The following is a 16106-nucleotide window of genomic DNA, read 5'->3' as shown; positions in this document are numbered from 1 at the left end:
ATTTACCTAAATATATTCGTTGAATTATTGAGAATTCTTAAATATTTTTAAATATCGAAAAAAGGTTGAAAGCGTAATTATAGTTTTACCTATTGTCACAATTATCGCTGTCACACTTTACTACAACCATAATTCGCAATAAAGCAAAAAAAAAAAAAAAGAATTTCTTTGGTTGGATTATTTAAAGTACGAGTGACTTCAGCCGAAGCAGTAGCTCTCAGCTGCATCTATAAACTCCCACAAAAATAAACTTTTCCACCTCTTCCAATTAACATTACCCAATTCATTCAAACACTGATTGAATTATTTAGGTAGAAATAAAATTTAATTTTCAATTCAAGACTTTTAATAATTATAATTATTGTGACTTCTATATACAAAAAATCCAATCAGAATTTTTCGTTCAAAATTAACTAAATATATCTTTTGAATTTAATAATTTAAGGTAATGAGCACAGATTAAAAAAAAATAAAAATGGTCGTAACTCTGGATTAAAGCAAGCTTAATCTCACCAAATCTTTAATTACAATAGCTCCTTAAGAAACAATACAGACTGCTCTAGAAGGAATAAAGTATAATTATTTGGAGTCCAATTTTAATTCTTCCGGAATCTGTAATTCTGATCACCCGAAAAATAAGGTTGATAATTTGACTTTAATCGATTTTATTTTATTTTAATTTATTTTTTACTTGTTTAAACCAAACAACAATCTTTACATTTAATTTTACGAATACCATTAATGCAATTGGGTAATGAGTGAGATGGAATTCTACCAGTACTTACTCTACCACTACTCTATTAAACCGTAACCAGTAATATTAATACTCTGCAATACTCACCAGATTCAAGTATCTATAATAGTAACATCCTTACGCTTTTATCCAGAGACTCCACATGACCACCATGGATTGGAATTTGACCTTCTCCACTTAAATAGCAATTGCCATACAAAAATGAATGAGTCTCAATTCTCCCCAACAGAATATTAATTGCAAAAATTCACGATTTAATTACAAGCTCATTCTAGAGTCAGGAAGTTAATTGGATAAAAAAAAATATATTTGAAACTTTAAGCAAGGAAGTATAACTACAGTTAAGAGCTCTCCCTTTATAATTTCCTTCAAACTTCCGGATTTTAATTACCGAGTTTTACTGCAATAGAATATTATACACTTTATAAATAGGTATTAATTCTAACCATTTTATCACGATCAATTAAATCTTGAAATTGTAAGTTTTATATCCTGCATTAAATTTTAAAAAATATTTTAACAATTAGATTGGGTATTACTACAATGCTTCAACGCAATAACTTTATCGATTCTAAACAAAATTACCACTGTTTTAAGTTAAATTTATGATAGTCAAAAAGGTTACCAACTGCAGTTATTTAAATGACAAAGCGACGTAAATATCTGCTTTAACCGAATTTTACAAACTAACTTTAGTTTGATGAAAGGGTCTGACTCCCCTTCCGAGAGTACTCCAATTAGGCACAAATCACAAAAATTAACGTACCCAGCTAATTTTCGGGTCTTTAACTCACATATTAAATAGATTTTCTTTTTAAACCCGACTAACGTAGCAAGAACATTGAATCACAGCCCTTTTTTATTATTACTTTCAGTCACGAATTATTTAACCATGGAAACTAACCCATCTGATTTAAACATATTAAAGAAAAACAATTAAGCTCCCATTTACTCTCAAAATTAACATTATATGTTCCGTAATTTAAACTTTTTAACTCGTAAATTCAAACCCATTTAAACTCCATAGCACACAATTCATAGCAGAGGCACAAAATCCAGCCGAGAGCAGCCTCACTGCTACGTTTATCCAACAGTAATGACTCAGCCGTCACTCGCTCGCATGAACAAAGCCTGGTAGAGCGGGAAGACTCCGCCCACCCACCAAGGCCAGATCAACGCAACTTACAACCACGTCATCACGCGTACACCTCATTGCCTCCAGAGCAGTTGTTTACAACACACCTTACTTCGAGAAAACAACTCAGCAAAAGAAGCTACTTTAACAATCTTAAAAAGTAAAAAAAAAGAATAATATTTTTAAATTTTCATTTAAACGACCATTACAATGTAATTTGAATATCCATAGACTTTACATTATTTTCCATTTCCGTTTCCTTTCATTATTTTAAGTCCATAATTTCTTGCATTTCATTTTCTTTCTTTTTTTCAAAACTTGGAACGTGTACACGTTACAAATCACCAACCCTTAGAAAATTAATATAAAAAGTCACAAAAATTTTTATATTCTACATTCCATTCTTTAAGTCCTTTTCAGGAGAGATTTCCACACCATACACAGATGTAATTCGCTGCAGCTTTATTGTTCTGGAAATCTTCGCCAAATCTCCACCATAACACACATAGATCATGCCTCAATACCAGCTTCTTACTGTTTCCCAATTTGGACAACCTTTACATTGATAAACCCTCTAGTGAAACTTGAAATATACAAAAGTTATCACATCTTATATAAAACAGCAATTCTTCCTGAAATGAAGAGTTCAATTTAGATTGTTCATTTACATAATAATTGAATTGCAAGAGTCCTTACATTAGAAACTATAATGTTAGAATGACAATGAAAATGAACATGATAATGTAAACTTAACCTAATATTTAACCTAACTTAACCTATCCCTAAACTAATTGTTTTAATGATGTGGTTTTGGGATGTACAAATTCAGTTTCACATTATGCTCATTTCCTACCTCTTGTAATAACACTGAGTTATAAGTTAAGAACTTGATTATAGTAAAAGGACCAATCCACGAAAAAACATAGACCTTTAGTTATTTTATCCTTTAGCGATGACTTTTCACGTTTTTTTAACCAAAACTTTACCTCCTAATTGTAAATTTACTTCCCTTCTTTGATTTTCAAATTTTCTTTTTTTTCCCAATAAGTTTTCATGTTAAGCATTGCTCTTTTCCATAACTCTTCAGTCTTTTCTCCTTGCAAATCAGCATTACAAATGTGGCATTTTATTTCCAACGAACTATTTAAAGATCTACCTAAATACAATTCTGAAGGGACTGATCTCATTCCCTCGTGCTGAGATAGATTCAAATTAAATTGCAACTCTTTTATAGCCGAACTCCACTTATTCTGCTGTTCTGCAAAGTAGGATTTAAGCCCGTATTTGAAAGTTTTGATATATCGTTCAACTACGTTTGCTTCAGGATTGTATGGGCTTAATTTTATGTTTAGCTCCAACACTAAACAAAAATTTCCTAAAGTAATCAGAGGAGAATACAGAAGCATTATCACTTGACAAACTTTCGACAAATCCAAATTTAGTAAAAAGATCATATAATTTATCACAAATATTCTTAGAAGATAAACGTCTCAGCTTCTCAAGCATACAAAATCGAGTTGCATTATCTACAACTATTAGTACATATGAAAAACCATCAGTCACCGGCAAGGGCCCTATGATATCCACCATCCAATTAGGATTAGGTCTCTCGACTACCTGCGATCCTAATCTACCCATTTTAGTAAATATTGTGTAACAGATGGATTGGCTCATTAGACAATCTCTATCTGCTATGAAAATGAAGACAGTGGTGTTACCAGCAAGTATTTTCTTGTCATAAGAAAATATACAATACAGTTCGATCATTCACTTCACCCTTATTAACTTACCATTTTTTGTCAAATGTCGGTAAATATTTATAATATTTCTTGTCTTGATAACATTTTAATTGTCATCGTCAATGGATGTTATTGTCTATTCTAATTTACAAAGTTACGTACAATAATGCTTTAACCCTTTCAACACAGGGTCATTTTATGTGAGTCAAGCTGGCCCGCACAAATTGCAAATTCGAATGAAAACGGTACCAAAAATTTGTACCCAATATGTACCAATTTGTACCACCAAAATTAAAATTTGTACCCCTACCAATTTCGAAAAAATTGAATTTTTGATGACGTCGAGCTGGCCCGCACAATTTATTTTCATTCCAGTTTGAATTAAAACGGTACCAAAAATTAGTACCCGATATGTACCAATTTGTACCACCAAAATTAAAATATGTATTCCCACCAATTTAAGAAAACCAGAATTTTCGATGGTGGGCAAGCTTGACGTCAAGTTGGCCCACACAATTTTTTCTTTCCAATTCGAACCAAGACTATTAAAATGTTACCGAGTGTGTACGAATTTGTACCACCAAAATTAGAATTTGTACACCTACCAATTTCAGAAAATTAGTGGCCCCGCGTAGCGTGGTCGCTAACGCTCTCGCCTTCGATGCGAGACCTCAGGGGTTCGATTCCCGGTGGGCGCACTCGGTCGAAAAAGTGTTAAACGCTTTTTCAGGCCAGCTACCCTGAATGAGGTTTTCTTGGGTTTTTCTCATTCACACCAGGCAAATGCCGTGATGGCACCTAACTTCTACGTCCCAGGCCACTTCCTTGCCTTTTCCCGGATAGTGTGCTCAGCTAGGGACGTCATCTCTCAAAACGAGACGGGCTAAATGGCCATAGATGCCTAAAGCCCAGAAATTTAAATCCTAAATCCCTTCAGAAAATTAGAACTTTTGATTGCGGGCAGCTTGACGTCAAGCTGGCCCACACAATTTATTTTTCTTTTCACTTCGAACAAAAACGGTACCAAAAATTGTACCTAATATATACCAATTTGTACCGTCAAAATTAGAATTTTTACCCCCCACCAATTTCCAGAAATTTGAATTTTTGATGTTAGCCCAAATTGACGTTAAGGTGGTCCCTGTAACTTACTCTTCTTTCCATTAAGAATCAAAGGGTACCAAAAATTTGCACCCACTATGTAGCAATTTTTACCACAAGATTAGAATTTCTACCCCACCAATTTCGAGAAATTTGAATTTTTGAAGGCGGATCAAGTTGACCTACAGAACTTATTATTCTTCCCAATTCGAATCAAAATAGTATCAACAATTTGTACCGAATATGTACCAATTTGTACCATCAAAATTAGAATTTGGAGCCACACCAATTTCGAGAAATTTGAATTTTTGAAGGCGGCCAGAATGGCGCTAAGCTGTCCCCCACAACTTATTATTCTTTCCAATTCGAAGCAAAGCACTACCAATAATTTGTACCATTATATACCAATTTGAACCACGAAATTTGAATTTGTGCCCCTACCAATTTCGAGAAATCTGAAGTTTTAATGGCAGGCTAGCTTGTCGTCAATTGGCTAGCACACGTTATTTTTCTTTTCAATTCGAATCAAAGAGGTAACAAAAATTTGTACCCAATATGTGGCAATTTGTAGCATTAAAATGAAATTTATACCCCGCAACAATTTAGCGAAATTTAAGTTTATATTGCTCGGGCCAACTTGATGACAAAGTCTGGCTTTCGCGACACATTTCTTTTACAAATTGGAATGTAAATGTTACCAAGAATTTGTACCAAATATATACCAATTTCTACCATCAAAATTAGAATTTGTACCCCCATCAGTTTCTGAAAATTAAATTTTCATTGCGGTCTAGGCAGGCAGACGGAACCTTTTATTTCGCATTCGAATCAAACAAGCATGTATAACCAGATTTCCCTTGAATTCGTACAAATGGCACGAAAAATTTGCATATAACTTAATTCAGCAATGAAGATTAAATTATGTACGAATAAAGATTAAAGATTGTTATTCAACTAGCAGGGAAGTTGTCACCAAGTCAAATTTTCCAGCGCAAGGTCTTGTTTAGAATTCAAATGAAAATAATCTTAAAAATTTTTCCTTTATTCTTTCTAGCACTCTCGAAAGAATACCATTGTCAGCCAGCTTGATCCACCATAAAATATTCAAATTTCTCGAAATTGGTGGGGTTACAAATTCTAATTTTGATGGTACAAACTGGTACATATTGGTTACAATTTTGGTACCGTTTTGATTCGAATTGGAAAGAAAAATACGTCGGACAGGGAAGCTTGACCCGCCATCAAAAATTCAAATTTCTCGAAATTAGTGGAGGTACAAATTCTAATTTTGACTCTAAAAGTTGGTGCATATTGGGTATAAATTTTTAGTAATGTTTTGATTCTAATTGGAATGAAAAATAAGTTGTGCGGGATATCTTGATCAGCCACGAAAAATTCAAATTTGTCGAAATTAGTGGGGGTACAAATTTTAATTCTGGTTGTTCATATTAGTACATATTGAGAAAAAAATTAGAAACCATTTTGATTCGAAGTTGAAAAAAATAAGGGACGGGCAAACTTGACCCGCCAACAAAAATTCAAATTTCTGGAAATTGGTGGAGGTACAAATTCTAATTTTCGTTGTACAAATTGGTGCATATTGAGTACAAATTTTGGTAATATTTTGATTAGAATTGGAATGAAAAATAAGTTGTGCGGGCCAGCTTTACCCGCCAATTAACATTCAAATTTCTCGAAATTAGTATTGGTACATATTTTAATTTTGGTGGTAAAAATTGGTGCATATTGAGTACAAACTGTTGGTACAGATGTTATTCGAATGGAAAGAAAATAAGTTCTGAAGATCAACCAGGCCCGCTATCAAAACTATTAATTTTCTGAAAGTGGTAGGGGTACAAATTCTAATTTTGGTTCGAACTAGAAAGACAAATAGTCAAGCCGGCTCGCCAACAAAACGTCAAGTTGGTCCGCCACCAAAAAGTCATTTTTTTCGAAATTGGTAAGAGTACAAATTCTAATTTTGGTGGTACAAATTGGTACATATTGGGTACAAATTTTTGATACCGTTTTCATTCGAATTTGCAATTTGAGCGGGCCAGCTGGACTCACATGTCATTTTTGTCGTTTTCGTAGTCTTTCATTTAATGAATTATAACTCAGAGACTGTTTACCCGACTGATATGGCTAAGACCTTGTGTTTTAGAATGATTATGTGGCAATCTTACGGCAGTGTTGCATAAGTTTGATTGCAGTGTTGATAGCGATAGAGAAATTATGGAGGGAAATGTAGAGGTGAAAATTCATAAAAGATTCCCTAACTGAAATTTAAGATTTTTAAGCTGGCACCACTGTCGCCATATGGGTCCCAGTAAGCTCAAAATATTCTTTGTTATATAGACAACTCGCAGTGAAAACATGAAGTCGTTAGCTGCCATGCAAAGACAAAAATAATTTTCTCTCTTCGTACACACAAAAATTTGACTTTTTTCCGCTTCAGAAGCAAAAATAAATAGTTATACAGGCAATCCAGCTTCCCTAATTATTCTATTGAAATTTCCTATGGTGCGTTGTGTAGGCCAAAGATGAGCTTATAGCATTATAACACGACAACAAAAGAGAAATTATAGCATGAAAAGTAGAATATTTACCGAACTTTTCACCTAAAATCGGGAATTAAAATTTTTTTATGGCTGGAAACGCCAGACAGACAGACAGATGAAAGCTATTTTAAAATGAACTCTGGTACACTACTAATATATCCTAGAAGTATCATGTCTATATCGATATTCAGAAAATCATTTCGATATCTAAAATAGCTTTCATATCGATATCTAAAAAACGAAGCTTGTAACTTAAAACAAAATAGATTATGGTAAACAGAAAAGTAAAAATAAATCAAGGTTTGGAACTTAAATTCGAATTTTACGCGAGGCCTCTAATTATCCACTTGTTGCTCAGTAAGGACTGATGTTAAACTAGCGTAAGTTAACTTGCTTTCGTATGTATAAGGTACGGATTTATAAACAAATTTTGATAATTTCAATTCTTTTGACAGAAAAATAGGGAAATTTTAATTTTCCTAGTTGGCAACACTGAATGTTAGTTAGTCAAATTGGTCTAAAAAAAATTAGGTGTCCATATGAGGCATGTACCTGACAAGTACAAAGTAGGTCTATCTAAAACGAAAGAATTTATACTGTGAAAACTAAAAAAGGAAATCGAAATTCGACAATTGACGAATTTTTGACTTTGAGCTCAAATTTGAGAATTAAATTTCACATTCAGAAAAAATAACATCAGGATAAACTATTTTGGTATAACAAAAATCATACCGATGTGTTAATTAGCGTTTACACAGGGGAGAATTAAGTACGTGACAACCCCGTAGTATCACTTTGACCATTAGGTCCGGAAAGGGTTAAAAGTAAGTTAATTTTAAAATCCTCTCGCTGCAGTACTCTCAAATTTTGAACCATTGTACTCTACATCCAAGTCTACGCCATTATTCATGACAAAATAATATGAAAATTCTTCGAAACAAGCAAGTAAATTGATTGGAACACAGCCAAGTTATGGTGAAAGCAAACTTTAATATTGTATATTGTAAAACCTCTCGGGTAGAGCAATAAATGTACTCGGGATTTGGAGTTTTCCCTTCACCCTTTTATTATAAAAGTTTATGTATACAAATTATAATAATAAATTCCATTAATATTTAGGTAAGATTAGATAGGAGCCCGGTGACCAAGCGTCGTGGGCTTTGAGGTGAGGTACTCTCGGTCAACGTGCGTCGTGAGAGGGGTTTTAGGTGTTGCGATCAATCCGGGAAGATTGATGTTGGTCGAGGTGTGCAGGTCCTTTTTATTCTGTCTTGTCGGCTTTCATCGTTGATACTCGGCCTTCCGACTGTTGGCGATGGTGATCGACTCCTCTTCGGGACTGTCGTCTGTTTTTATTTATTACTAACACATGTAGTTCACACGTGGTTATTGCCTGGTACGGCAACGTGGGGATCCTTACAATATATACGCTACAGAGAAAATTCGAACTAAGATTTAAAGGAAGTGCAAAAATTATGTCATCTTTGATTGAATTGAATTTATACAGGTTGGTGCCGAGCCGACTGACACATTTCAAACTTCAAAATTGAGCAGGCGTAATAACTTATATTGGTTGGCCCGGTGGAAACCGAAAGAGGAAGGAACACCATATCATATGGTCAGTCGCAATGGAGCATTGTAGCACAGAACATATGTTCAATCACTTCGTAGTTATTACATAACTAAGTCTGAGCCAGAAGTGCATTTTTAAAAGACGACACTTTTCTGTTGTTCTCATCACGGCCTTAGCTGTTAGCACAGTTTTTGTAGGAGAGGTTTCAAGACAGAAGTCGACGGAGGACAGAAGTTGTCGAGACGAGTCGAGTAGTCGAGTTGATCAGAGAGAAGAGAAGAGAACCGATGTGACTAATCCTAAGTCACGAACCTACTTCGTTTAGTAAACGAACATTAGAGTTATACACATAACGTATATTAGATGTGGAGTCCAACCACATCCTAACCAACGAGGACAACAGCGTAGATTCTCCCCCGTCGAGACACAAACCACGAGTCTACAGTACGGAGATATCAACCCAGGCGATATCTCTCAACTTGCGACCAGACACGGAGAGACCACCAAGGACCACCACAGAAGGACCAGCTGAATTGTATCCCAGAGGTATGTGTTACTTTAAAGTCAGTAATCAACAGATCAATGCTTGATTTGCGATGCTCAATCTGGCGAAACTTCTAAATACCCGTAACTAAAGACATAACATTTTACACTTGCACAATTCCGATAAGAAATACAAACATCTTTTATTAATTTATTTCTGAGTTGTGATTTTATGATAAAATCCCCATAAGATTATATACGATAAGTTAACCTCTCGCATAAAAGTAGAAAACGTTCCCATTCATTTCAGATGGTGAGTGGAAGGTGACATCTTCAGTTCACCGTTTCATCCCCGAATTTTTAGACACGAACTGAGGAGGTTGTCATTATGTAACAGTAGCAAAAAGTGACTTCTTCCATAGTTTAATTACAGATTAAATGATTTGTTTTACTTATAAACATAATACTGGTTTTCTTTAGCATAATTATGCTAATTATGTTTGTTACAGATTTTAAGATAACAATGAGAAGAATTTTAAAGAACAAAGTATTAATTTTCAATTCCATGAGTAGCGTCTTTTGGATCATGGGTCTCATTGGCTACTGGAGTTTTATGCCGAAATATATGGAGACACAGTTTCGTCGGTCTGCTGCCTCGGCCAGCATGATAACAGGTAAGGAAATTTCATTTACTTTGTAGCAAATTCATGCACCTTAGCTTTTTTTTAATTTGACAAGATATAAAGTATGATGTATTGTAGGAATGTCATGCAATAACCGCCGTAAGATTTGTCCAATTTTAATAAAAATTACAGTATTTTGTTTGGACTTTCCAAATAGGCCTATCTGGAATTGAAGTCATTGTTTGACCGTTGGTTCCTTGAAAAATGAAATGAAATGGAATCTTTGAGTTTTACGTCCCACGGTTATGCCAGGTAGGCTAAAGGTGACAGTGATAATGAGAAATGAATGAAATTGTGGAATGAGTGAAGTGGGAGAAAACAGGAGAACCCCGAGAAAATCCGCGAACATGGTGTTTGTCCACCAGAAAGTTCACTTGGCCCGTGCTGGCATCGAACCAGGGACCCATGCACCAGAGGTGAACGCCCTACCACTGAGCCACCCTCGTGCCTGTATTGGGTAAATGATAACTTTATCTATTAGAATTCTGAATGATTCTAAATTGTTATATAACGCAGTTACGTACAATTAATATGCTTTTTAGGCTGTAACAATCAACCAAAAAACTAACACTAACACTGTTTAATTTGCATATTTGTTTCCTTCATTGTGAGTTCTGAATATTATGAATTAATTGTGGTATGTAATTATTTAGGGACTGTTGGTTTGGGCTGCACAGGTGTCGGACTTTTAACATCAGGAATTGTCGTATCAAAGTTCAAACCACGACCACGATTAGTAGCAGGTTGGAACGTATTTGTAGAATCCTTAGATGTTATGGGTCACATTGGTTACGCGTTTCTTGGATGCCCGGCAGATGATATGCATGGTCGCTTCCTGCCTGATGGGAGGTAAGTACCCTAATCCTTGGTTAATGTATACACTACGAAAGCTACAGATATACACATATTGAGTTGAATAGCAATTAAGCCAAAAGCCTCTGAGCTGATATATTTGATGTTATGCATTTCTGACATGTTTAAATATTTAAATGTGTACAGACGTTTAAGTTTGTTATGTTTAAATGTGTAACGCCGAGTAGCTCATTACGTCGCTTCAAATACCGAGTACTTCATAAACTGCTTGAAGTATCGGGTACCTTATTAAGCTGCCTCAAATATCGAATACCTCATAATTTGTTTGCAATTCCAAATATCCCTAATTATATGTTATGGTTTCAAACAAGCTTGAGATATGGAATTGGTCATAGATTGGTTGAAATGTCGAATAGTTCTTAAGCCACTTGGAATACCAAATAGCTCGTAACTATAACTTAAGATTTCTGACAAGCTTGAATTACCGAATTGCTCTTAAGCCGGTTGAAATACCGAATAGCTCAATAAGCCACTTGAAATACCGAATAGCTCATAAACTGCTAGAAATACCAAGTAGCTTATTGAGCTGTTTGAAATATCGAATATTCCTAATTATATATTGGGATTTCCAGGAAACTTCAATTAACAAGTTGCTTCTGAAATACCCAGTAACTCATTAAGTCGCTTGACACTGTATTTGTTATTTACTCTTTACTGAGTAACCTAATGTAGTCTTAACACTCGCATAATTTACACACAAACAATGTTCTTCTCTTTTGAAGATAGAGACCTTGGATAATGTTTTCGAGGGGTAGAGGAAGCCAGTCTTCCTTGACTCCTGATAATAATGGAAAGCGATTAACTCTTTGTAGCATTGGTATAATCGACAGTACATCAGTCAGTTTATGCCCTTTAGATAGTTTTACTGTTGGTAATAGTAATTGGTATAATTTGTAATTGTCTCAGCACAAATAAATTGTGGGCGGACCAACATACACTTTACAGCAGTAATCCTGTCGAAGAGTAAATGAAATGAAATTTTGAGTTTTACGTCCCACGGTTATGCCGGTTAGGCTAAAGGAGACGGTGATAATGAGTAATGAAAGAAATGGTGGAATGAAGAAAGTGGGAGGAAACGGGAGAACCCCGAGAAAACCCACGCACACGGTGTTTGTCCACCACAAAGTTCACTGTTGAAGAGTAATTAGCGTCCATGTGCGAACTGTAAATCGACTAAATTTGACAGTTCGTACCCTAACAGCACAGACAGTGGACTTAATAGTGGGAAACGGTATGTTACCCAACTGCCAGCGTTGGGCCTACGTTGTATTTATCCGCTTTGTCGCTTATCTGCCAATATAATTAAATTCCTATAAAAGGTGAAAATTTGGAAGTGAGGGTGCGAGGTCGAAACTGTTAAACTATTTACAACGGCAGATGGATAATATATAATACTGTTCGTTGGATAATATATGCTTTAAGCTATGCTTCAAGTTTACTTTTGTAGTAATGAACTTTCATTTTTCACTGTCATAGAAAAGAAAATTCCTTTCCTTCTTCTGGAGAAAAAAGAAGACATAATTATAAACATTTAAGAGCTGAATTGAAATACGTGTCTACTTCCTCTCACATTTTATATTTATTTCAGCATTTTCATTCAATTCTGAACATTATATTCATATAATGATAATTATAATTCAAGAAAAAGACTGTAAAATTTAGAAAGTAACGAAAGTTAATATTTCACACATTATTCACTTATATACTCAGTTTTCAGCAGGTTTTCTAAGAAATAAAGTACAGCCAAATTTCAAATATAGTATTTTATAAATGAAATTATATCTCTAAGTTTTACATCTCACGGTTATGCCGGTTAGGCTAAAGGAGACGGTAAAGATAAGAAATGAATGAAATGGTGGAATGAAAGAAGTGGGAGGAAACGGGTAAATCCCGAGAAAACCCACGAGCACGATATAGTATTTTATTTCGTCTATGACTACTGAATGTCAATCTTATCCTGAGTTATTGTTCAGCAATAGTCTGCTAGCATTGTGAACTTCAATTTCCCTCCATATCATTTATCTATGTCTTTACGGAATCGTCCATCACTATCACCCGGTATATCGCTGCAACATTCTGGAAAGAAGTCCAGAATTGAACCTCTAAAATATACTTTCAACGACCCTTAAATATTGCATCTTAAATATTTTTAAGCTTTAATTACTTGATTCTCTAATTCCTTGTATTAGGCGGCTCTTTTACTTCCAAGGAAATTCAGTGTTGCATTATTGTAGTATTCTCGTACTGCGTTTTCGTTCAGTGTTAAGTATGTTTCCAATCTTCGATCTTGTAGAACTTTTCAAATCTGAGAACTCCAGAATACACAATATTTAATTTTAGCACTTGATAGTCTAGGAAATACATAAGCAAGATATCAAATCCTCTGCTGCTGATTGATCTTTGGTCCCTACAAATGTGGTTTAATTACACTCGGTTTCGTGTGATAGATAAAGGAAATATACCTTCAGAAAATACCATATTTTGCCACTGGTATTGTTAAATTACGGTCCTGACTGTACGGAAATGTGAATTCATAGAGGTACTGTGGATTTATATCCATTTACGCTCACTTTGTGTGTCAGAAGATACTCATTGTGGCTATGAGTGTAACATCCTACATTATCTGAATAGTGGGGCACCTGTGGCTCAGTGATATATCTTTCACCTCTGGTTTATGTGATCCTTTGGTCTATCCTAGCTCGCAGCACTTAAGCTTTGTAGTGGACAAACATCGTGTGCATGGGTTTCCTCGGGGTTCTCCCACTTCCTTCATTCCACCCTTTCATTCATTTCTCATCACCGTTTCTTTTAGCCTAGCTTTCTTAACCCTGGGACGTAAAATTTAAAGATTAAAAACTATCTGAATAGTAACACCAACCAATGTTTCCAACTATTTACTCAAGTTCATTGCTTTTTTCAAATACATATTACCAATATGTTCAAATTATTGGAAAACAGCGAAATTTTTATTTAAAATGTAGACATACCATTGTAAATTCTTTAGAATTATTGATTTTGATCCCAGAAATAGAACTTCCGTAATACAATGCTATATTTACCATTAACCTGGGTAATGTCTACCAAGTATCTGCTAAGGGTAATAATTTAGTTTTAATTATAATCAATATAATGTCAGTTAGTATTGGTGTTTTTATAAACTTTAACTCCATACAGTCCAATAAGTGGAAAGATTCCATTACCTCCATGTGGTCTAATAACTGCGATGATCCCATTACATGGATATTGTCCAATAAGTAGAAAGATCCTATTATCTCCATATCGTCCAACAATTGGAAATATCCCATGATCTTAATTTTATACGGATATGCGATTTACGTAATAAGTCTAGTAAGTCTTACTGTGATCAAGCACAGTAATTAGCCTTCATTTTATCTTCATTAGCTGCTCTCTCGAAGCCACAGGCTCGTATGGAAATTGTTTTACGTTAGTGACATCTATTGGCTTCAGTAGGAGGCAGCGCAGCTGGCGACAATTGTTAGCCTGCGTGACTAATATGCTGATGCTCCTTGTTTTTGTAATAAAAATTGACATCCACACAACTGGAGCGCTGGTAACATTAAAAAAAAAATTTATGCCCCAAAATGAAGTTCTACAAATGATACTATTGAAGGTAAGAGACAGACAGTTTTCGTTGCTCCTATATCTCTTAACTATATATACGGATCTTCCAACTTATCGTTAACTTGTAGACAAATTCCATATATTCATGGACTAAAAGCTTTCTAAAATATTTGGAAGTCTTCTAAAAGACATTTAACGCTTTCCTGTATGACATTTGTCTGTAAGTTACAAGTGAGTTTTGGTTTATAATATGAAAGTATGACAGACTTCTAAACTATGCAAATTCAATATTGAAACCGGAAGTAGTAGTAACTTTCTACCGGTTCCGGTTTTATGGAGAATAGTTGTTAAAGATAGTGTTTCTAATTGACACGCTGAATCGGTTCAAAAAATAGCGCATCCCTACCTATTACCATTTTCATTCTATGGCGATCAATGTTGAAATCAGAAATTATAAGTGTCTATCACTTATGGTTGAAATAGATTATACTGTTCAACAAATTTTGATCGAAAGTATGTAAATTCTTTGAAATTGCGATTTTTACATTTATTTAAGCATAATATGAAAGGAAATGATAATAGAAAAATTTTCTTAGCTCAGGTTGAGAAAAAAACGCCCTTGTACAACAGTAGCTGTATATATACAAATGTATTAATATTTATAGAACATTTAAGCAAAATCCTTGTAAAAACCTACATTTCACTTTTTTATCTATTTCACTGTGATGTGATAAGCTGGGGAGTTGAGAAGTACCCTAACCTATTGCTTTCTATACCCTTGTACTTCTTTTTTCAAAAATGCACAAATACCAGTTTCACAGCGATACAGAAAATAAAGTAACCATGGTCAAGTTAAACATTAACAATTCCGTAATAAAAATCAGTATTAACATCAAAACATGCAAAAATATGTACAAATACCTTTTTGTGCTAGAACTACACTGCAATATAGACAAAAGTTTCAAGTGATCCCTTGTACAGGATTATGTTTATTTTATTTTGAGCGTCTTCGCTTGGCTTGCCTTTTGTAGGTTACATCTGGAGCATCCCTTGCAATAGTCCAACAGTAGTCGGCCAATATGTTAGAACTCCACTTTCCCTCATATCTCTTCTCCATGGCTGCAATATCTTGATGGAAACGCTCACCATGTTCGTCACTTACTGCTCCACAATCTTCGGGAAAGAAGTCTAGATATGAATGAAGAAAGTGGAGTTTCAGAGACATATTGCAACCAAGATTTTCGTAGCACAATAACAACTTTGCTACCAGTTGTTTGTAATTTGTTGCTCGGTGTCTTCCCAAGAACTGTGAACAAACAATCTTGAAGCTTTCCCACGCAGCTTTCTCCTCACCTTGGAGAATTTCGTCGAACTTGTGATCCTTGAATAGTTGCCTAACCTGTGGCCCTATGAAAACACCCTCTTTAACTTTGGCATCACTTAATCGAGGGAATTGTCCTCTTGGGTACTTATAGGCCTCATCCTCTTGGTTCATGCCCTTAACAAAACTTCTCATAAGACCTAATTTAATATGTAGAGGGGGAAGCAAAATTCAGTTACGATCTACCAGTGGTTCATGCTGCACATTTTTCACTCCCGGCTGAAGAGTTTCTCTGGTACTC

At 34.8% G+C, this 16106-nt stretch overlaps 1 protein-coding gene across 1 annotated transcript in view; it reads left to right on the top strand.

Annotated features, from left to right (window-relative positions):
- LOC145676374 (solute carrier organic anion transporter family member 74D-like) overlaps window positions 1–16106 on the top strand; it is a gene marked incomplete at its 5' end in the record, with an annotated part of 95456 nt that overhangs the window by 56132 nt on the left and 23218 nt on the right. Inside the window, 3 exons of the mRNA XM_081747227.1 lie at window positions 9227–9409; window positions 9856–10020; window positions 10683–10878. Of these exons, the coding sequence (XP_081603353.1) occupies window positions 9227–9409; window positions 9856–10020; window positions 10683–10878 (544 nt within the window). The remainder of the gene's footprint in view (window positions 1–9226; window positions 9410–9855; window positions 10021–10682; window positions 10879–16106) is intronic.

The sequence above is a fragment of the Thermobia domestica genome, unplaced genomic scaffold, assembly GCF_964235325.1.
Source record: "Thermobia domestica unplaced genomic scaffold, izTheDome1.hap1.1 HAP1_SCAFFOLD_119, whole genome shotgun sequence".
NCBI classification, from domain to species: domain Eukaryota; kingdom Metazoa; phylum Arthropoda; class Insecta; order Zygentoma; family Lepismatidae; genus Thermobia; species Thermobia domestica.
The sequence above is the reverse complement of the archived record's forward strand: the minus strand, read 5'-3'. Positions and strand labels throughout refer to the sequence as shown.